This window comes from Hemiscyllium ocellatum, chromosome 23 (assembly GCF_020745735.1).
Source record: "Hemiscyllium ocellatum isolate sHemOce1 chromosome 23, sHemOce1.pat.X.cur, whole genome shotgun sequence".
NCBI lineage: Eukaryota > Metazoa > Chordata > Chondrichthyes > Orectolobiformes > Hemiscylliidae > Hemiscyllium > Hemiscyllium ocellatum.
The window spans coordinates 29,544,497-29,568,519 of NC_083423.1; the positions used below are offsets into that span (position 1 = coordinate 29,544,497).

At 42.7% G+C, this 24,023-nt stretch overlaps 1 protein-coding gene across 3 annotated transcripts in view; it reads right to left on the minus strand.

Annotated features, from left to right (window-relative positions):
* The window catches only part of LOC132826725 (voltage-dependent calcium channel subunit alpha-2/delta-1), a 668,330-nt gene that overhangs the window by 32,282 nt on the left and 612,025 nt on the right, over positions 1 to 24,023 (minus strand). For all 3 annotated transcript variants that reach the window (XM_060842844.1, XM_060842843.1, XM_060842845.1), the window contains 4 exons: positions 20,420 to 20,504; positions 10,921 to 10,983; positions 7,894 to 7,997; positions 2,906 to 3,001 (listed from right to left, as the gene is read on the minus strand). In XM_060842844.1, the coding sequence (XP_060698827.1) occupies positions 2,906 to 3,001; positions 7,894 to 7,997; positions 10,921 to 10,983; positions 20,420 to 20,504 (348 nt within the window). The remainder of the gene's footprint in view (positions 1 to 2,905; positions 3,002 to 7,893; positions 7,998 to 10,920; positions 10,984 to 20,419; positions 20,505 to 24,023) is intronic.

Consider the following 24,023-nt stretch of genomic DNA (forward strand, 5'->3'; position numbering starts at 1 on the left):
ACAGATGATTTAAATTCTTTTTATAAACAAGAGCTGATTTGGTGCAGTAGTAATATCTCTCTCTCATGACCAGAGGTCAGTGTTCAAGTCCCACCAGCCATAGAGTTGTGTCATAACATGTCTGACTAATAAATACAATCTACTTCCTGCAATTAGGAAACCATGCAAATCATTCTGTTGCCCATTTGCATGCATCTGCATGCTGTAAGGAGCCCTTCTATTGAACTGACCCAGGATACAAATGAAAATATCAGTCCACGGGTGTTTCTTACTATAAACATTTCAATTGCTGTATGGTTTGCACTGTGTAGTTACCCTCTTGACATTGTAGGACTGAATAACTTTTCAATAATTTTGACTTGAGTAAGTAAGTGAGGAAGTGAAATATATTTGACTGTGATCAGCTGTAAACAATTTCTGCAGGGAAGATAGCCATATGTACAGACCAGGAGTAAGGTTTGTGGTGTTATTGCTGTTGCATGCTTAGGCTAATGTAAACTTAGGCTCATACAGGTGAGAACGCTTAGAGATTAAAAAGGCTTTTACTGCAAGACATGGCTGTGTTTTAAAATTGTAATTTAAAGTAGGTAAGAGCCTTGCTGTATATGTTTGTGTGGTTATTTTAAACTGCAATTTGTTTTTGGGATCAACAGTGATTGTGTAAATACAGTTCTTATATTTAAAGGATATTGATAGGATGTGGAGATGATTCAGGTATATCAAGTTGGACATTTGGGATGATGTTTAATCATTAGGAGAGGGCATTATGTCCTCAAGGCAGACATTCACATTGCTCATTACTGCCACTTTATCTTGGTAAAGAGCTATGGAATTGGCAAGGCTAAGGTGGCTAAGCTATTAGCACAGAGCGATCTTATAAAATGATTGGCATGTTAAAGAATGAATAAGGATTCAGTTGGAAGTGATGTCACTAAAATGACCATTACTTTTAAAGAAACTAATCAAGAATTAGCGATAGACTATTGAGAAATCCAAGATGAACCCTTAGCTCAAGCACTAGTAAGCATTTAGAGTTAAATGTGCCTTTGTACAAGGGATCGTGACTAGCAAGGGTTAACAGGTTTTAGTGGTTCAAAACACAAAGAGGAAGATTGAAGAATAAGAAGACGTGATTAGCCAAAGGGCCTTTTTCTGTGCTATAGCCCTCGAAGACTTTTAACTCCAGTCAACAGAACAAAACAGGGGACTAGTGCTCAGTCAACCGATGTCTTGAATGTCACCTGAAAACCACTGCTTTTATTGAATATTAAAATAATATTTTTAATTACTTAGAGTCATAGAGCTGAAAAGCACGTAATCAGACTCTTCGATCCAACCCGTCCATGCCGACCAGATATCCCAAACCAATCTAGTCCCACCTGCCAGCACCTGGCCCATATTCCTCCAAAGCCTTCCTATTCATATACCCATCCAAATGCCTCTTAAATGTTGCAATTGCACTGGCTGATACTCCAGGGAAAACAGCACGGTGGCACAGTGGTTAGCACTGCTGTCTCACAGCGCCAGAGACCTGGGTTCAATTCCTGCCTCGGGCAACTGCCTGTGTGGAGTTTGCACATTCTCCCTGTGTCTGCGTGGGTTTCCTCTGGGTGCTCTGGTTTCTTCCCACAGTCCAAAGATGTGCAGGTCAGGTGAATTGGCCTGCTAGTTGTCCGTAGTGTCAGGTGAAGGGGTAAATGTAGGGGAATGGTTTGCTGTTCGGAGGGTCAGTGTGGGCTTGTTGGGCCAATGGGCCTGTTTCCACACTGTAAGTAATCTAATCTAGCCTGCACCACTTCCTCTGGCAGCTCATTCCATTCACGTACCACACTCTGCATGAAAAAGTTGCCCTTTACGTCTCTTTTATATCCTTCCCCTCTCACTCTAAACCTATGCCCTCTAGCTCTGGACTCCAAGGAAAAAACTTCGTCTATTTATCCTATCTATGCCCCTCATGATTTTGTAAACCTCTACTACTCACCCCTCAGCCTCCAATGCTCCAGTGAAAACAGCCATAGCCTCTTCAACCTCTCCTTATAGCTCAACTTCTCCAACCCTGGCAACATCCTTGTAAATCTTTTCTGAACCTTTCCAAGTTTCACAACATCTTTCCGATAGGAAGGAGACCAGAACTGCACACAATATTCCAACAGTGGCCCAACCAATGTCCTGTACAGCTGCAACATGACCTCCCAACTCCTGTACTCAATACTCAGACCAATAAAGGAAAGCATACCAAATGCCTTCTTCACTATCCTACCTACCTGCGACTCCACTTTCAAGGAGCTATGAACCTGCACTCCAGGTTCAGCAATACTCCCGAGGACCTTACCGTTAAGTGTGTAAGTCCTGTTAAGATTTGCTTTCCCAAAATGAAAGACCTCACAATTATCTAAATTAAACTCCATCTGCCACTTCTCAGCCCATTGCCCCATCTGATCAAGATCGCATTGTCATTTGAGGTAACCACCTTCACTGTCCACTACACCTCCAATTTTGGTGTCATCTGCAAATTTACTAACTGTACCTCTTATGCTTCTTGTTATGAACTTATTAACGTCTATATTCCACATGGAATATGCACTCTAATATGTACTCTAAGTGGAATATGCACTCTAATTAATCAGAACTAATAACATTTTAGATGGACTCTCTTAAACTCAATCTATAATTGTAATGATTTAGGTCTTACAATTAAAGTTGAATTTCACTCCAAAATCTTTTAACAAACTTATTGTGCCAGACAATATTAAGGGTAAAAAAGAACACAACTAAGTAATGAGATGTTCACTTCCAAAACTGGGTACCATACTATTTTCCAAGGCTCTTGTGAAGGTCTCAGATGTTACATAAACAATGTGTTAATATGCAGTGAAAAAAATAATAACTGAAATCATCAACCCACCTGCAGGTTTCAGAAGTTTGCCATCAATTTTAATTTCAACAGCTTTGCTCACCATAATACCAGACTCTGCGCTGCTCTGTATTCCATCCCATGTTTCTGAAGCAAAAATAAAAGGAAAACAGTTACCATTCCCAGAACCATTATAATGACCGACGGCCATGTGGTAATGCTGTGTGATTTTATTCTGTGAGCGCTGTGTTCCATCAAGTGCAAAATACCATTTTAGTGCCCAGATGCTAACTGAACAGTTAAATGTCAAGAGCGGCCAATATTACAGAACAGGCTAAAATACTTTTGCAAAGACACAAACAGCTTTGGGGAAATACCACAGCTGTAGGAAATCATTGACAGGCTGAAATTTAATTTTGGAATTTTATTTCGGAACTGCTCACTTTGCTTGGTGGTGAACAGAAAGAACAACACCAGTCCTTCCTCAGACTGAAATACTTACCTGCTGCTGCTCAACAAACACCCAGTCATACATCATTCATCTCACCAAGCATGTGGTCAGCAATTTTGTTCAACAGTTACTGACAGCAATTGACATGACCAAAATTAACATGGGACAACATTCTGTATCTGATCCATTCAGGTTTTATTAGGGTGCATATTGTTCTTTGTCCAAACTCAAGAAGGATTATTTTCCAGGGAACAAAAGGCAATGATCTATGATACCAAATCTCTAACCCTACTACATTGCTGGGTTTCCAAGGGCTCTCCACAGTTGATGGTTTTAGGTTGGAGTGAATGCAGGCCCTGTGTTGCCTGTTTGATGAGACACTAGAGGAACACTCAGCTTTGTACTTTGTTGGGTCATTCAATTTATAGAGAGGGGGCTTTGTGAAGACACACCAGGGCTGGTAGCATTGTGGTAATGCTTTTGGACTAGTGATCCAGAGGCCTGAACTATTTATTCAGAGACCAGAGTTCAAAACTCCTACTACAGCAATTGGAGAATTCAAAATCCAGTTTAAAATGCTTATATCAGTATACATGACTAAACATCACAAAAATAAAGCTTCATTTAGGGACGCTTTCCTGCCACCCTTACTGGGGTATAGATTAGAGTGGTGCTGGGAAAGCACAGAAGGTCAAGCAACATCTGAGGAGCAGGAAAAATCAACATTTCGGGCAAAAGCCCTTCATCAGGAACGAAGACAGGGAGCTCCGGGCTGGAAAGATAAATGGGAGGGGGGTGGATTGGGGAGAAGGTAGCCAAGAGTACAATAGGTGGATGGGGGTGGGGATGAAGGTGATAAGTCAGAGAGGAGGGTGAAGTGGATCTTGCCATTTTCTGCAGGGTTCAGTTTGATTTGGAATGTGCTTACACCAAGACTCATTGTTGCACCTCGGTTGGTGGCCTTGAAGAATATTGAATCTATACCCTTTCCCCAAATCAGTCTCATCCTTCACTTGCTAGGACTATCTTTTATTGTTGAATATGACAGGTGCCAGAAACTTTCCAGAGCCAATGCCAAGTGGCCATATTACAAACGTGAACTGGGAAATGCATCCAAACAGTCTAATGTGTATTCACCCAGATACTGTCGAGCCAGGATCAATGCATAGTAATTAAGGATAACTATCTTCCAAATTATTCATTCTCAAAATGTGGGCACTGAATGGCTAGGAAATCAGAATGCACTGCATTCAGGTTTGAACCCTAGGAAAGAACTGAGATAATGAAAGCACCACTGTTATCCAGCTGCAGGAAGTTTGTTAATGCTTCATAGAATCCCTACAGGTCACTGAATCTCTACAGTGTGAAAAGAGGCCCATCAGCCCAAAACGTCCACACCAACCCTCCAAAGAGTAACTCACCCAGATCCATTCCCCTATCTTTATCACCTGATTAATGCACCTAACCTACACATCCCTGTACACTGTGGACAATTTTGTATGGTGTATTCACCAATCCAGCACATCTTTGGATTGTGGGAGGAAACCCGAGCAAACGCTGGGAGAGGGTGCAAACTTAACACAGACAGTTACTGGAGGCTGGAATCAAACCCAGGTCCCTGGTGCTGTGAGACAGCACTGAGCCACCATGCCATCCTCAAAATAGGTCAGTACACATGACCGAGTTGTAGTGCATATTGGCAGAGAGAGAAGCTTAATTATCAGCAGGTAATAGTGCTATTCAAAAAGGAGGTTCAACCCAAAAATGCAGGGTTGCAGGCAGGTGAAAGATTTTAAATGATCAATGGGCTTATCTATAGAAATCTTGATTAGAGTTTAAGTACATAGATTGCAAATTCCGAAGGTTGAGGGATTGAATGACAGTGCATGCATTGAACACATAATGTAAACAAACACTTTACTATAATACTGATGGGTTGAGTTATTGCTGTGGCTTCTCCGTTTTGTTCAAATGTTAAACTTGAGGTCATTCTCAAGTGTCAGATGGATACAAAAATGTTTAACACATGGTCAAGGAACCATTTAGCCACCATCATTCTTCTATCAATTCTTTTAAATCTGATCAGCTGGTTACTAATCTCATTCCTTCTTTTCAGAAATTTATGCAAATTGGCGGGTGTATTCCCATACAGAATAACAGTGACCTCTTCACATGTTAGTGGTTGTTGCTGTTGCACTTCAGGATGGTTTGGGATTATTCAAAAACAAGTCTTCTCTATTTTAGGAACACCATTATGCCTCTAGTTCTTGAAAAACAACTAAACTATTGAATTACATTGAAATTAAAACAGGGAAACATTCCTTTTTATTCAACAAAGCCTTGTTATCACTAATGCTCCATAAGAACAGTGCTCCTAATCCCATGCATCTGCTCTGTTCCCATATCCATTTACCCCAGCCTGAGGGCTCGGTTTTACCTCTATGTAAATTAGAGTTTTGTGGGCATTAAAATCTTGCTCTGGTCTCAATCACTAACGTTTACTGTGCATTCTGTAGTTTTACAACCAATCCCATTTAATACTGGGAGTATCAGATTGTGTAGAATGAATATCTTTTAGAGTCTTTCACCATTTAGTCTTTAAGAATAGGCCTTTTGACTCCTTCTTCCAAGCTTTCTTACATTAAAATACATCTGGCAGATTTCTGCCTACTGGCTTAACCTATCTATATCCCCTCGTAGATTACTAATGTCCTCATCATAACCTGCTCTCCTACATGTTTCTGTATCGCCAGCAAACATGGATAAATTACACTCTGCCCAATGCTCCAAGGCTTTAATATAGATAATAAATAATTGAGACCCAATTGATTCTTATGGCACTCCACAGGTTACATCTTACCAACATGAAAAAGATACATTAATCCTGACTCTTTATCTTCTGTGTGCTGACCAATCCTCAGTCCATGCTAATACATGAGCTCCTATCTTGTACAATAATCTTTTATGTAGCATCTCATTGAATGCCTTCTAGAAATCCAAACACACTATATTATGACTTCTTCTTTACCAACTCTGCTTGCAATCCCCTCAAAGAACTCACGTAAGATTGAAATATATGATTTCCCTTTTACAAAACCATGCTGACTCTGCTTGAGTGAATTAAGTTTTTCTAAATGTCCTGCTATTTCTTCCATAATAATGGACTCTAACATTTACCCAATAACTGATATTAAGCGATCGGTCTATCGTCTGCTGCTTTCTGTCTCCCTTCATTCTTGTACAGAGGTATCATATCATCATTTTTCAAATCTGTTGGAACCCTCCCAGAATCTAAAGAGTCTGGACTATTTTGAACAATGTCTCCGTTATCTCTCTAAACACTTCCTTTAAGACTCTTGAATCCAGTCCATCAGGTCCTGGCAACCTGTCTGCCTTCAGACCTGTTAGTTTAACAAATGCTTTGTCCTTCATGACAGGGACTTTTTTTTAGATTAGATTACTTACAGTGTGGAAACAGGCCCTTCGGTCCAACAAGTCCCACACCGACCCTCCGCAGAGCAAACCACCCAGACCTATTCCCCTCCATTTACCCCTTCACCTAACACTATGGGCAATTTAGCATGGCCATTTTACTTAACCTGCACATCTTTGGACTGTGGGAGGAAACCAGAGCACCCAGAAGAAACCCACACAGACATGGGGAGAATGTGTAAACTCCACACAGACAGTTGCCTGAGGTGGGAATTGAACCTGGGTCTCTGGCGCTGTGAGGCAGCAGTGCTAACCACTGTGCCACCCTCTTACAAGACGTTTCCTCCCACTAGCGCCTTACTTACCTGTTACCTTTCGGACATTTATAATATCCTTCTCTGTGAAGACTGACATAAACTATTGATTTAAATTACTATTTCCCTGTTCTCCCTGACTAATTCCCCAGTTACATCCTTTAGGAGACCGGCTCAGTCAACCCTGACTACTATTGTGGGAAGTCAGGCAAGGTCAATGTAAGGCAAGAAAAATTCCCGAAATATAGAATTGCTGTGGTCAAGAGGATTGTGGAACATTTCCCAACATTTCCTCTCAGGTGCGTGACATTACAAAAACTCGAAAGTCCCCACACTGTTCAACCACGACCTACCCCTTTAAATCACCACATGAGTAGCTGCGCAGAAAAAATTCAAAGAAAAAGACTTAAAGAAAGTCCTTGTGTACGTGAAACAGAAATGTTGCAGCTCAGCTTGCACTGTTCTACAGCCCCCAGTTGACAGTCAGTCTATCCCTGAGCACTTATAGAGTCAGAGAGTCATAGAGATGTACAACATGGAAACAGACCCTTTAGTCCAACTCGTCCAAGTCAACCAGATATCCTAAATTAATCTAGTCCCATTTGCCAATGCTCGGCATATATCCCTCAAATCCCTTCCTATTGCTTTATGTTGGGATGTGTTCCATTTGTCCCTGGCTCCCACAATAATTTCCACTCCTGCTCACATCCCTAACTGCATTCGCAACAGCTTCGGACAGAAGGCAGATTTGGAAAATGTAAATAAGTTGTTAAAATTAACATGTTTCTCCAATTGCTGTCACTGGTATAGATTCCCTAAGGAATAAAGCACGCTGAACCTACTGTTGATATATGGTGCAGTGAAGACGTAAATATTGTTGTTTAGGCTCCTTTTGTAGTAACTTGCTTCATATGTCTCTGGATTTTCTGTCCATTCTTCTGCAGCACTAAAAATGAAACCATATTTGAGAAATGGAGAATCTGCTTTTTACATTTAAATATGGTCAACAGCAACATCATAAAAATGTTCGATAAAGGTTATGAAAGGCAAATAGAAAAGTGCTAGTAAAACATAGTTTTCAATTTAACTGCAGTTCAAATGCCCCGAAATTCTCATCACTGGGTTAAACCATTTTCTTTCTTTATTTGTTTTTGGAATATGGCTTTTACTAGTTGAGCCAGCATTTGTTACCATCTTGGATTGTTCAAGATGATAGTAGTGAGCCACTTTCTTAAACAACTTATGTTTCTCTGGTGTATGTATAACCACAGCGCTAAAGGCTGAGGCAGGGGGAAGAGGGGTGCACTTCCAGGATTTTGCCTCAAGTTGTTCTAGTACAATCTATAGATGATATGCAGTGAAGTCATTATGTGCCAGTAGGGGACAGACTGAATGTTGAAGTGGTGGATTGGGTTCCAATCAAGCAGACCACTTTGCCCTGGATGATGTGGAGTTTCATAAGTGCTGTTGGAGCTACTGAGAGTCATACAGCACGGTAACAGACCCTTCAGTCTAACTTGGCCATGCCGAACAGGCTTCCCAAACTAAACTAGTTCAATTTGTCGGTGTTTTGCTCATACCCCTCTAAACCTTTCCTATTCACATATGTGTCCAAATGTCTTTTAAATGTTGCAACTACACCTACATCTTTCAATTCATCTGGCAGTTCATTCTATACATGAACCATACTTTGTGAAAAATTTGCCCCTCAGACTTCCTTTAAATCTTTCTCCTCTCACCTTAAAATTATACCATCTATAGTTGTGAACTCTCCCATCCTGTGGAAAAATCCTTGGCTATTCACCTGCTCCATACCTCTCATGATTTTATAAACCTCTATAAGATCACCACACAATCTCCTGCATTCCAGTGAAAAAATTCCCAGCCTATCCAGCCTCTCCTTATAACTCAAGCTCTCCAGTCTTGACAACATCCTGTTAAATCTTTTCTGAACCCTCTCTAAGTTAATGATATCCTTCATATAGCAGGGCGACCAGAACTGTACACAGTATTCCAAATGTGGCCTCACCAATGTCCTGAACAGCCACAACATGATATCCCAAATCCTATAAACAATATACCCCTCGACTTCCATCCAGACAAATGAAAAATATTCCTTTGCACCCTTGACATGTGCCTTGCAGATAATGGACTGGCTTCAAAGAATCAGGAGGTGAGATACCCAGAACTCCGAGTCTCTGACCTGCTCCTGCAGCCATAGTATTTATGTGGCTGGTCCAGTTAAGTGTCTTATCAATAGTAGCCCTCCAGGATGTTTATGAAGAAGAATTTTATGATGGTAATACCAATAAATATTAAAGGGAAATTATTAGATTCTCTCCTGTTGGAGATGATAATTCTTTGGAATTTGTTTGGCATGAATTTTATTTGCCATTTAACATGCCTGAATATTGTTCAGGTCTTGCTGCATGCATGCACTGATTGTTTCAGGTTCCGAGGTGCTGTCGATGATTCTGAACATTGTGGAGTCATCACTTCTAGCCTTAGGGTTCGGACAGTGCCAAGCAGCTGAGGATGTCTGGCTGAGGTCACGACTGGAACCAATAGCAAACTCCTTCAAATGAAATGATTGGCCTCCAGCAATAAGAATCATTTTTCTTTGAGCTAGCAATAACTGCAACCAGCAGATTTATAACCCTTGTTTGCATTGACTTCATTTTTTCTAGGGCTCCTTGAGTCCTATAAGCATCTGCTATATCCATTAAACTGATCAATCAGCAATAACTTTGAATTTTAGGCAAACAACCAAGATTCCCATCAGACACTGTGCCTTTACTAATGGAATTGCTGGAGGGCAGCTGAAAATGGAACATAACTCATTTCTTTCCAGATTTGCCCCTTGTAAGAATCTCAGGGATTTTCTGAAGGAAGTGAATAACATCCACACAGTATTGACCTGTCTGGTTTCCTAGACAACTTTTCAAGTTTTACCCACTACAAACCTTCTAAGGCCACACAAATATTCTTGCCAGCTAAAAATGTTTGAAAAAAGTCTAGTTGAAGGCACAGGGTCATCCTTGTAAATGATCCCAGAAGTAATCAAGTACATTCAAACTTGAGGCCTACTTGCACCAGAAGGAATGGAAGAAATGAGGTTTTATCTTCTTCCTCATCCCGGCACCACTCTGTCATTCCTATTGGTGGATCAAAGATGCATTGTTTTAAGTACAGTCTGCCAACCTTGAGTTTGGCAATGGCCAAATTTCTGGGGCTTGGGACCAGAACCTAGGCCTTCTTACTTTGACTCTGTTTGTTACATTTCACCCTTAATAAACTGAGTCAAAATTGAGTTAATTGCATTCACCTAGGGTTTCCTGAATCTTGGGATCAATAAAGTGAGGGCCTGATGGATCCAGGTAGATGGTTCCAGGTTGTGAGGACAGAGCCACAAGATGAGGTATATCCTGGAGGAGACCATTGATTCAAGTGGCTAGCACGGACCATGTAAGTGAGGACAGATTGAGGAAGGAAAGGCAGATCCATATGGTGAGAGTACATTCACAAGTTGAGGGCAAATCCAAGGGAGATCCAAGAAATGAGGGATTTTCCACCAGCCATCTATCAGAATAACCCATGTGGGTGGACAGCATCCAACTCCACATTTTTCAAAAGCCTTATCATTAATTCAGAGTCAAAGTTTCTCATTTTCCTCCCCGGCTTATAAGCCTCCTCAACTACCCTCAATACTCTGGACTCACTCCCATCCTCACTGCCCGTATATTGAACCCACTTCTCCATAGCTCGCCCACCATCACCACAGGATAAATCTCAGATCCTCAATGACTTGTAATTAGCTGTAATGAATGAACTGACACAAGGACATGCATCCTTCATTACAAAAGTCCTACCTTTTGGGGTAAATCCTTGTAATTCCTCCATCAGTCGCTACGAATCTTGCAAGAACACCGGCCCTGTTTTACAAAGAAAAATTTAATGACTTGAGTAGAATCACAGAATCCTCTCACATGCACTATCAGTCTAACTTAACGTGAAAATGTAAATCTTTTTTGGCATTGTGTGGAGCCTCATTCCTGTTTGTAAAGGAATACCAGACTTCATGAATGTTGATATGGCATCAAATTATCTTTCAAGGGGACCAACATATATCCCTCATCCTTATCCACATCTTGCAGTGAAATTCCCCAAAATATCTTAAAGGCACAGAGATCCATAATGGTGCCAGGAGCGCATGCCTTGTGTTCAGGGGTAGGGCCAGGGTAAAGGACAAGCAAGTCACTGGAGCACCTTTTGGTATGGACCTGGCAAATTCCAAAAGCTGACTGGTAATTTGTATCAGCAGTTTCCCTAAGCAGTCAATCTCTTTGTGACAGGCTGCTTTGAGGAAAACTGATTTCTAAAAGCTAACTGCTAAAACAACAGTTACCAAGGACAAATCAGTGTCCATTGCAACCAGTGTTACCAAGGCATAAACGATGGGAGGTGAGTTCAGTTTCAAACCACTCACTCATATTTAATTGAGCGGGGGATGAACTATCATGGCAGGTTTAACTTTAATTTTGATTTTATTTATTATTGTCATGTGTACCAAGGTACAGTGGAAAGTATTGTTTTGCATGATAACCAGACAAATCAGACCCTACATAAGTTTGTCAGGGTAATACAGGTATACAATCTTTTATCCAAAATTACGAAATCCGAAAAGCTCCGAAATCTGACATTTTTTGTGGAGTGTGGAGCATCATTTGGGCGTGAGACCAGGTAAGCCAACTCCACACCGGAAGGCGTCAAGTGTGTCTCAGTGCTCATAATATCCACACGTGCTTCTGTTAGCTGTTTTTTTCACTTCACTGTGAAAATGTCATTTATTCCGAAATCCAAATTCCAAAAAACAACTGCTCACCCCCCCCCACCTCCCTTCCCCAGGATTTTGGATGAAGGATTATGTATGATAGAATGGCACACAGATTACAGTGTTACAGCTATAGAGAAAGGGCAGAGACAGATCAACTCTAACATAGGAGAGGTCCATTCATAAGTCTGATAACAATGGGGAGGAAGCTGTTCTTGAATCTGTTGACCCGTGTTTTCAAACATTTGTATCTTCTGCCCAATGGAAGAGGGTGGAGGTCAGTATAATCAGGGTTGGCGAGGTCTTTGATGATGTTGGCTGCTCTCCTGAGGCAGCAGGAAGTGTCGGCAAAGTCAATGAAAGGAAGGTTGGTTTCCATGATGGACTGGGTTGCGTTCACAACTCTCTGTAATTTCTTCCCAACACCATGATAAAAAATACTAAATTTGTGGGGTTCCATGAGGGTTAAAATGGTTTACTTTTGAAATTTGGTGTCAGAGATAAGTTTCTTGTGAAACACTTCCAGATTTTGAATAAATAGCCTGTTACTTGGTAAACACACAGAGCAAATAAAAATATTCGCGGGGCAACTGGATTTCTTTAACCAAACATTTTACAATGATGAAAATTCAACTAAAAGGAATAATGTTAGGTATGACTCTTTAAGGAAAACAGCAGCAGATGTACATTAGAATTGATCTGTTTTGACATTGCCTTTACTATAGTGGAACAGCACATAGTTCAGCTAGCAAGCACCCTGAATAGAACATGCACAATAATAGCTAGACTGAATACTGTGCTGTGTATTTAGCAAAACTAATATGTCAAAGCACATTGTTTGTCAATATTTTCCATTTTAAATTCTTATATTACATTTATAACAAAACTGTCTTATCATTTTCTGAATATGGAGTCCCTTCTCAGAGGACACAATGTACCGATGTGGTTATAATGGGCCAAGTGAGATGGATAGTTTTCACAATTAATGGGGATGCATCAATGCACAGTGAAAATACAAAAGCGAGGATGGAATTTATGACTGATAAAATTGAGCATCTCGTTGCAACCACCCAATAATCTTGTTTGTTCCTCTCCCTTGTATTTGTCCACTGCACGTTGTTCCCCTTGAAGCTTCCTGCCTATTCTCTGTTACTCTTTTCCCCTTTCTCTCTTACTATTGTAGCCTTCTTCATGTAAGTTGCTATGTGTCTTTCCGACATAAGATTTCTTCACTTGTTTACTCAATTAGCAACTTATACCTTTGATAGAGGGCAAGGTATACCACAAAAACAGAAGACAATATGCCATAGGTGGGTTTAGAGAAAGACAGCGACATTACTGTACAGAAGGACATTGCCCATTCTACTGTGCCAGTCAAAAAAGAATTATCCAGCCAAATCCTAATTTCCAAATTTCTCAGGAGATTAAGCAAGGAGATAACAAAGGCTATGACAGGAAGAAAGAGAGGCACCTTTCATCAACCCAGTTAACAGATTGAGGTTGAAGATATGATCTGAGAGGGAGAAAGGTGGAGAAAGAGGATGATCAGGAAGGGACACAGAATAAAGGAGAGTCGATCAATGCTGCCCCATTGTGACCCTATGTCAAGGCTTGAAAATTCAGGAGGATAGGGAAGCAAGAGTCTGTTAGGACAGGAGATTAGCTAATATAATTCAGACAGAACTCCTGGCAGCCATTGGTACCTCAGAACTCAGGACCCCAAGGTTTCAGTTCAGGCCCTACTTGGGGATCCCCACCGGCACTTTGGAAACCACTGGAGTTCAACCAATCATACGATAGATGGAGTGGATAAAATGTAAGTAGTTCAGGTTTAATTGAGCAGGGGATGAACCATCGTGGCAGGATTAACTTTAAATTTATGATGTTAAATGTTAAACGTGAATCAATATTAAGTTTTGAAGAAGTGCTGTGTGTTTTGTGCAGATGAGTCAGGATCCGATATGGTGAAAGTGAGTACTGCAGATTCTGGAGATTAGAGTCGAGAGTGTGGTGCTGGAAAAGCACAGCAGGTCAGGCAGCATCGGAGCAGCAGGAAAACCAATGTCTCGGGCAAAAGCCCTTTATCGGGAATGAAGCTGGGAGCTCGAGAGTGGAGAGATAAATGGGAGGGGGTGTGGGACTTGAGGGAAGGCAGCTGAGAATGCAGTAAGTGGATGGAGGTGGGGGTAAAGGTGATAGGTTAGAGTGGAGAGTGGAGCGGATAGGTGGGAAGGAAGATGGACAGATAGGACAGGCCATGAGGAGGGTGCTGAGCTGGAATTTGGAACTGGGGTAAAGTGAGTGGGGGGGGGGGGGGGGGGGGGGGGTGGAGGGAGGGGGGAAATAAGGAAACTGGTGAAATCCACATTGAAGCCATTGGGTTGGAGGGCCCTAAGATGGAAGATGAGGTGTTTTTCCTCCAGGCAGCGGGTGGTAAGGGAGCGGCAATGGAGCAGGCCCAGGACCTGCATGTCCTCGGCAGACTGGGAGTGTTCAGCCATGGGACGGGAGGGTTGGTTAGTGTGGGTGTCCCAGAGATGTTCTCTGAAACGCTCTGCGAATTGGCATCCTGTGTCCCCAATGTACAGGAGATCACATCGGGAGCAATGGATACAGTAAATGGCACGTGTGGATGTGCAGTGAAACTTTGATGAATGTGGAAGGCTCCTTTGGGGCCTTGGATGGAAGTGAGGGGGGAGGTGTGGGTGCAGGTTTTGCAATTCCTGCAGTGGCAAGGGAAGGTGCCGAGACGGGAGGGTGGGTTGTTGGGGGAGGCGTGGACCTGACGAGGTAGTCGCGGAAGGAATGGTCTTTGCGGAAAACAGATAGGGATGGGGAGGGAATTATATTTCTGGTGGTGGGTCCGTTTGTAGGTGGCCGAAATGACGGAGGATGATGAGATGCATATCAAGGTTGGTGGGTGGAAGGTGAGGAATAGGGGGGTTCCTTGTTGCTGTTGGAGGGTGGGGATCTAGGGCAGAGGTGCTGGAGGTGGATGAGATGTGTTGGAGGGCATCATCAACCACATGGGAGGGGAATTTGCAATTTTTCAAGAAGGAGTCCACCTGGTGTGTTTTGTGGTGGAACTGGTTCTCCCGAGAGCAGATGCGGCGGAGATGGAGGAATTGGGAATAAGGGACAGCATTTTTGCAAGAGGCAGGGTGGGAGGAGGTATAATTCAAGTAGCTGTGAGAGTCGGTGAGTTTGTAGAAAATGTCAGTGTTGAACCGGTCACGGTTGATGGAGGTGGAACGGTCCCAGAAGGAAGAGAGGTGTCAGAGATGGTCCAGATGAATTTAACATCGGGGTGGAATGTGTTGGTGAAGTTGATGAACTGTTCAACCACCTCATGGGAGCATGAGGTGGCGCTGATACAGTCATTAATATAGCAGAGGAAAAAGTGGGGAGTGGTGCTGGTGTAGCTGAAGATAGACTGTTCGATGTAGCCAACAAAGAGACAGGCATAGCTGGGACCCATGCGGGTGCCCATGGCTACCCCTTTCATCTGGAGGAAGTGGGAGGATTTGAAGGAGAAATTGTTGAGGGTGAAGACCAGTTCAGCCAAACAAATTAGTGCGCCAGTGGAAGGGTACTGGTGGTGAAGCCAGGGGTGGAAGAAATGGATAGGCCCAAGGGGCACAATATTGGATTTTGGGCCTTATTATCAAACCAGCAAGCTGTGGATACTATCCAATGTCTCATGGGCAAAGAGGAGAATGGAAGAATGTGACAGTGATGATTGGGAAAGACTGCATCAGGGAGCAGATGGGCGTGGGATAAGGCATATTATTTGGCAGAAGCTCTCAGGGTTTGACTGAGAAAGACAGAATTTCTGCTCTGCCCAGCTCAATTATGGTTGAGCTTGCTGGTGTCAACTGAAGATAGAGGCCCTGGTCATGGCAGATGGAGGAGTGTAGGGGACTGGATGTCCATGATGAAGATGAGATGTTGGGAGCCAGGGAAATGGAGGTCTTGGAGGAGGTGGAAGGCATGGGTGGTGTCCTGAATGTACGTGGGGAGCGCCTGGCCAGGACAGTATTGAGGTAGATGGAGATGAGCTTGGTGGGGTAGGTGCAGGCTGAGACAATAGGTCAGCTGGGTAGTCAGGCTGTGGATCTTGGGTAGGAGGTAGAACCGGGTAGTGCGGGATTCCTGAACTGAGGTTGGACATTGTGGGTGGGAGATCCCTGAGATGATGAGTTTGTGGACGGTCTGGGAGATGATGGTTTGGTGATGAGGTGGGGGGGGGGGGGAGGTGAGGTTGTGATTGAGGGAGCGGTAGGAGGAGGTGTCTTCAAGTTGGTGCCTGACTTCAGCAGTGTAGAGGTCAGTGCACAGGTGAATTTATGGTCAGGGTGGAATGTGTTGGTGAAGTTGATGAATTTTCCGAAGCGGTCATCAATGTAGCAGAGGAAAAGTGGGGAGCGCTGCTGGTTTAGCTGCAGAACAGAGACTGTTTCACGTAGCTGACAAAGAGACATGCATAGCTGGGGTCCATGCGGGTGCCCATGGCTACCCATTTCATCTGGAGGAAGTGGGGGGATTTGAAGGAGAAATCACAGCATCCCCCTTGTTCGCTGGTTTGATCGTGAGGTTGAGGTTGGAGCAGAGGGAGTGGAGGGCTGCGCATTGAGGGTGAGAATTTGGAGTGGGAGTGGGGGGTGGAAAGTTTGAAGCAGTCAATGTCTCGGCAGCAGTTGGAAATAAAGAGGTCGAGGGCAGCCACGGGGTGTCCAGGTGGATGGTATGTGTTGGAAGCGGGTGGAGGAGTCCACGGAGGGTGGGCAGGAGTCTTGATTGCAAAAGTAATTTAATTTTTACTATATCGTGTCATTTACTATATCCATTGCGCCCGATGCGGTCTCCTCCACATTGGGGAGATAGGACACCTACTCACAGAGCACTTCAGAGAACATCTCTGGGACACCCACACCAACCAACCACCCCCGCCATGGCCGAACATTTCAATCCCCCTCCCTCCCACTCTGCTGAGGACATGCAGGTCCTGGGCCTCCTTCATCACCACTTCCTTATCACCCGACGCCTGGAGGAAGAACGCCTCATCTTCCGCCTCGGGACCTTCCAACCCCATGGCATCAATATGGATTCAGCAGTTTTCTCATTTCCTCTCCCCTACCTTACCCCAGTTCCAACTTCCAGCTTATCCTCATGACCTGTCCTACCTGTCCATCTTCCTTCCCACCTATCTGCTCCACCCTCCTCTCTGACCTATCACCTTCACCCCCACCTCCAGCCACCTATTGCACTCTCAGCTACCTCCCCCTCAGCCCATCCCCTCCCATTTATCTCTCCACCCTCGAGGCTCCCAGCCTCATTCCTGATGTAGAGGCTTTTTGCCTGAAATGTCAATTTTCCTGATCCTCAGTTGCTGCCTGACCTGCTGTGCTTTTCCAGAACCATACTCTTGACCCTATAAGGGCCCATTTTGTCCACAGTGTCACAGGTTGATTGGTTGCAAATGCTTGGGTAACTTCAAAAAAATGCTACTGTGACCAATCATTGTCTCCCAGGCATAATTGTCACTCTTGGGCAGTAACAAGAAAGCAGGTCTAACATTGTTCTTGACTAAGGGAAATCATCTAAGACTAGGAACAGAAGTCCTGTCTACTGAAAATGTAAGCTGAGTTTCTATTAGTTACAAGTAACCTACACTTTCGTAAACATCAATTTAATAATATTGATTACATTTATTCTCATTTTATTGACAGGTTTAATAAAGCTCAGCAAATAAAGCTACACTTATAGCTTTTAAAAAGTAAATTGCAGAGTTGTTATTTACAGCTCATGAAACGATTCAAAGTTTGTTGGAAGAAATGTTTAAACCAAAAACATAACGTTTAACTAGATTTTGATATGTAGAATCCCTACAGTGTGGAAACAGGCCTTTTGGCCCAACAAGTCCACACCAACCTTCCGAAGAGTATCCCACCAGACCCACTCCCGATTACTCTACATTTACCCCTTACGAATGCACCCAACTTACACATCCCTGAACATTATGGGCAATTTAGCATGGCCAATTCACCTTACTTGCACAGCTTTGGATTGTGGGAGGAAACCAGAACACCCAGAGGAAACCCACACAGGCACAGGGAGAACGTGCAAACTCCACACAGATAGTCGTCCAAGGGCTGGAATCGAAGCCTGGTTCTTGGCACTGTGAGGCCACAGTGCTAGCCACTGAGTCACCGTATCTGGATATACATTCATTCTCTCTCTTTATTTTCCACATGTTTTTTATTTATATTTGCTGCTGAATTATAAGGAAATAATGTCAGCGTGACATGGTGAAAGAAAATAATAACTACTGTGTAAATAGTTTGGTTTCCTGAACTGATCTGAAATTGGCACCACTAAAAATGAAAACGCAACTATTGATTGAACAGATGTACAAAGTTAGAAGAATTGACATTCAGTAAACATAATAGAAATTTAACTCATTTATTCTGTTTCAATATAGTTTTGGAAGGAATCAAAGGAATAATCATTTTAAAACAATATCTTTAAATTTGGTTGTCATTCTTCATAAGTCTGTTTGCCCAAAAGAAGTCAAAAACATTTAAATAATTTTCAATGAATGGAGTTTCCTGATAGATTACATTTACTGTCCTGAGTTTGGAGGTAGTCTACTTCAGTTCAAGAACAGACTTCCCAGAAAACTAACTTGCTTCTGGCTATCAGGATTTCAAAAATATAACGATAGCTCATGATAGTACCACTTTATGTGAATCAATGGAAGTTAATTTAAAACAATGCAAAGCACAAAGCAGTATTGCAGTGCATTCTGATGCCAATATACTCCTGTGAGAAATTTATGATCATTTTGTACCAACTTGGTGACTTGGTGCCAATGCACACCCTGGTCAGGCTGGAAGCTAAATATATATTTCAGCCTCACTTATTACAAACTCCAAAACGATAGATGTGTCAGGTATTAGGCCTCAGGAGGGTTAAAGCAGAGGAGTACATTAAGTTCCATCCAACAGGATAATTTCAAAAGGTGCTTGGTGGGAGAACAAATCTGGATCTTAAATGAGATCCTCATCTGCTTAGTTACAATATTTATCATACAGAAGCAACTCATGCCTGATTACTCTCATGGAATAAGCAACATTTCTTTTAATGTTACAATATTTTATTAGATAATTCTAACAAATAACTCGATACCAGCAGAAGGTCCAAACGAGTTTCCATAAACTCGACAGATAAGGCTATGTGACATTGATGACCCCACAGCCTCCCCCCAGCTACACCACCTATCTTCTGCCAACCAAATCTTGGAGATGAATCAGTATCCCTCAGCTAGTTCCCCGATGCCTAGTGGTGCTGTAGTCTCACACATCCGGAGATGCCAACTTTCATTTTAATGCTTATCTATTGAAGGAATATCCATCTGTTAGCCTGGCCTTTCCCCTGGTGGACTGGCAAAGTACAATGGAGCATTTGATGCACAGCCCTGCAGTCTGCGTGATTTTATGTCAACTAGGACATGTGAAGTAATAGATAAGGATTTACATCAAACATTTTTTCTTGTGTTTCTTCTCCTCCTTGGGAGATGGATGTAGCAGATTTTTTGACAGAGGTATCTTGAGCATGGAAGCACCGGCGTGGAAAGAAAAAAAAAGAGTTGAACAGCTCATTTCCACCAATGTGTGTCAATTGCAGAGAGATGGGGAAGGAAAGGGATGCCTCAGAACCTCAATGTAAGTATGTGATTCAATTGAAAACACCAAGCTAGCAGCACTGGCCAGTCTGTGGATTGAATACATGGCATTCTTAGCATCACTCACTAAACATCAAAGCTAACCACCAACCACACAGGCCCCACTGCACCTGGTATTTCCAGGCAGTCTCCCATCCATGTACTAACCAGGCCTGAGTCTGCTCAGACTCTGAGATCAGGTGTCTTCAAACTAGCATGACCAAAAATCACATCTTGTCTAAGCAGACCTTGAAGGTCCCAACATTAAAGGAGATGTGGAACAAATCCACCCAATGGCAACACAGTTCACCCAGCTCATGCAACATGATGCCACCAGGTGGCTGTCTGAAGATTTAAGTTAGCCGCAGCTTTATAACAAAGGCAATTTTTAAAAATATACTATATCATTTTTAAAACATCTAACATATATTTAATAATTAATCCACACAAGATAACATACTAAAGTAATTAACAAGCCTGGTTCAATTCCCTGAACACAGACACAAACCTGTTCCCTCCTTATACATAAGCACCTCAGCTCCATCCTTTTAACTAGTCATTTGCATCACTGAAATAAAATTCACATCAGATACCAGGGATTGACTCAATCCGTTTCATTCACACCTGTGAAAGCATCATATTATAAAACTCGCACAACACTGTGGTTTATTTTCTGTATGGACAGTTGCATAAAAAAGATGTAACATTTTATGTCTTAATGTGTAAATGCATGCCTATGGTGTAGATAGATGCCTGCTCAAATGAGACAGTAAACCCTATTACAAGTCACATGAAATGGAAAGTCAGAACTTACGGATTTTGTTTTGCCCAATAGTTTGTTACAAGTTCACTTGTAAATCCAGCATCAAGTAACAAGTTATTGATCAGGTCAGTTTTGCCTGGGAAAAAAAGATGAAAGTATTAGAAAAGAACTATAAAACCTGAGGAGAGACAGTATTACATAAACATAAAATCTGTCCTTTCTCTTACAATGCTAAGAATCGCAGCTTCAGGCCCTATAAAATTCAACTCCAACTCACAGAAAAAGACAGCTGTCCCATGTAATGCAACTTACATTGTTATTGTCCTGTACTCTTCCCTATATCATGATTAACCACCCACCTCACATCCACCCCTCCTCTGCAGTTAAGTGATCTCAGCTCTGGCCATTGTCAGAGACCCTAAATTTTAAGTAAATTAAACCTGTATTCTATTCATTTCTTTTGTTTTCTTCATTTTCCAAGTTATTCTCTCCTGGTTCTGTAGGTTATTTTTCTAATCTTCAAGACCCACTTCAGGACATCAGCATAAAAATCAAGGTCAGTGTTCCTGTGGAGAGCTGACAGACCGCTCCATTGTTGGAGCAACTGTCTTTCAGGTGAGATGTTAAATGCAGGTCCTTTCAAGTGGACATGGAAGATCCCTTGCCACTATTTCAAAGAAGAACTGGAGAGTTATTCCCTGTGCACTTGTGAACATTTATCCCCCAGTCAGCATCACAAAAGCCGTGAAACACGTCACTGTTTCAAGTAGTTTTCAGCAAATTGATGCCAAATTTCTTATTATGACAATGGAGAAGCTTCAAAGATATTTCATGAGCTATAAAGCACTTTAAGATGTCCAGTGTTCACGGAAAGTGCTTCATGAATGCAAGGCTTTCTTTTTTTTAACCTTTCAGATGGCACTTGAGCGAAAAGAACAACTTGCTGACCTGAACTCTTGCCATGCACAATCTATGCTGGCCAGTTGAAAGTAAACACAAATGCTGTAAATTGAATTCTTAATTATTCTTGCTTTATGAGAAGCAAATTGCAACTACCTTGTGGCCTCTCTCAACTGGTCAGAACAGAAATTGTGGTGAATAGTGGGGAAGAACTACAACTCTGTTTCCTCATATTATGAGAGACCAGTGCACCGACACAGTGGACAAGCCCTGGGCACCAGGCTTGGAAATGGCAAGGATGGGCAATTGTTGGGAGCCACAGTAGGACAGCTCGCCAATGCTCTCCTGCCAACGGTAGCAGCAATGGCAGCAAGTGGGCAATTTAAAGTGTGCCTGGTAACAGCAGCCCCCCACCCCCATCAATTGGGAGGCCAACAACTACATACAGGTGGCCTCCCAATGGTTTACCTTGGTGGAGGTTATGGCCATTGTATTCCGAAGTTCTATGTTTGAAGGATGGAGTCCCAGCATTTACCATTCCAAACACCAGAGTCTGCCATGTGCTCCTGCAAGGGAGCAGCCCTAGCAGTGGCCATTTATATTGACAGCGTTAAAGAACTGCTGACCCAGAGAGATATCGGCCCAACCGAGAGGCTGCCACTGGGAAGACTGCTACCAGACCCATGCTGCCTGCCCTGTCCAGCCTCGAGACTCACAATCAGTCTCAACCTTGAGACTTACGTCCTGGCAGAAAGGTTCCAGTAACCATTTCACCTGTATGGCCTGCAAGAAGTCCAAGGGCTGAGTTTCACTATATTCTGGCAAATATTCTCTGCTTGCTCCTTCAGTCAGACACCCGGCACTAACATCTCAGTGTATACCCAATGAGCAGTGACCACACACACCCTGTGTCCATGAACACAGGCATTTGATATGCACCGGCCTCACTTATCACGACACACCTCTGATCCACTTACAGAATGCTGCACTTTACAGTGTACCAGCCACTAGCATGGTAATGCTGCAGCAACTACATTTAGCACACAGGGACAGGCACCCAGCTCATGGATTGGATGCAGGCTGCATTGCAGGACTGCCCACTCACTCTCTTAGTGCTCACTCACATTGAGGTGAAAGTGGGTACTGCAGATGCTGGAGGTTAGAGTCAAGATTAGAATGGTGCTGGAAAAGCACAGCAGGACAGACAGCATCTGAGGAGTGGGAAACAATTGGGCTGGCTGAAGAGGTTTCTCCTCATCTCTGTTCTAAATGGTCTTCCCTTGACTCTAAGGCTCTGCCCTCGGGTCGTGTCTCTGCGTGACCTGCAGTACTTTTCCAGCACCACTCTAATCCTCATGCCCATTGAGCCTACCTGGATGCTCGCAGCATTCCAGTCTTGCCTTGATGTTTATTGCAAACCCAAAGCCAGGCAGCTTGTCAGGGTTGCCTGCAGTCATCAATCACTTGAGGGTGGACCTGTCACTGTAAAGCACTGTGCTTTCTCAATGACACAACTGGAACATTGACCAGTAACTTATGTGGGAAAGTTACACTGGAATAAACAAGAAACCTCCCCAAGTTTCATTTCAGTATCTAGATTCTATCCAGCAGGTGGGAGAATAGAAGAGTGCACACTAATCAGGTGCATTCAAGAAAAAATGAGTGATAATAAGTAATTCCATTAATTGGTCTCTTACCACACAGTAGTGAGTATCTTGTCTCAAACTTAATTGGAAAATAATTGATTTTATTGTTGCTCTTATTGGTTTTGATGTTGAGAAAAGCATCATTCAACCTCTCATGCAATTCTCCCAAATTTCTCATCATAGTCCATATTGTTCAGGGCCCGGGAAGATTCCAACCCAAGATTTTCTCATCTAATTTTCAAACTGAACCAAGAATAGCTCTCTAGCAAGTAAGAATTGGAAAAATAACAGCAATAAAAGAACCATTGCTGTAACTGTTTTGTTATGTAATATAAATATATCCTTACATCAAACATCAACTGAACTATATAAAGTCAAACTGTGTAACCTAAAACACATTTCTCCCTCCAGCAGGAAGATCATGATCCTAATATTTCATTATTTGTATATGGTTAAGTATTAATTGCAGGATGCACTATTGTTCCATAATCATAATGTTCAAATAAGACTATAAGACAAAGGAGCAGAAATGTGGGGCAGCACAGTGGCTTAGTGGTTAACACTGCTGCCTCGCAGTGTCAGGGATCCAGGTTCGATTCCAGTCTCAGGCAACTGTGTGGAGTTTGCACATTCTCCCAGTGTCTGCGTGCATTTCCTCCCACAATCCAAATATGTGCAGATTAGGTGAATTGGCCATGCTCAAATCGCCCATAGTGTTCAGAGATGCATAGATTTGGTGCATTAGTCAATGTCGAGCAATAGGGTATGGGAATGGGTTTGAGTGGGATACCCTGCAGAGGATTGGTGTGGACTTGTTGGACCTAAGAGCCTGTTTCCAGACAGTAAGGATTCTGTGATCAAGTCTGCTCCACCATTCCATCATGGCTGATAAGTTTCTGAACTCTATTCTCCAGCCTTCTTCCCTTGACAATCAAGAACCTATCTATCTCTGTCTTAAATATACTCAACGATTTGGCCTCCACAGCCTTTTGTAGCAATGAATTCCAAAGCTTCAACACTCTCTGGCTGAAGAAGATTCTTCTTATCTGTGTTATAAAGGGTCTTCCCTTTACTCTAAGGCTCTGCCTTCGGGTCCTAATCTCTCCTGC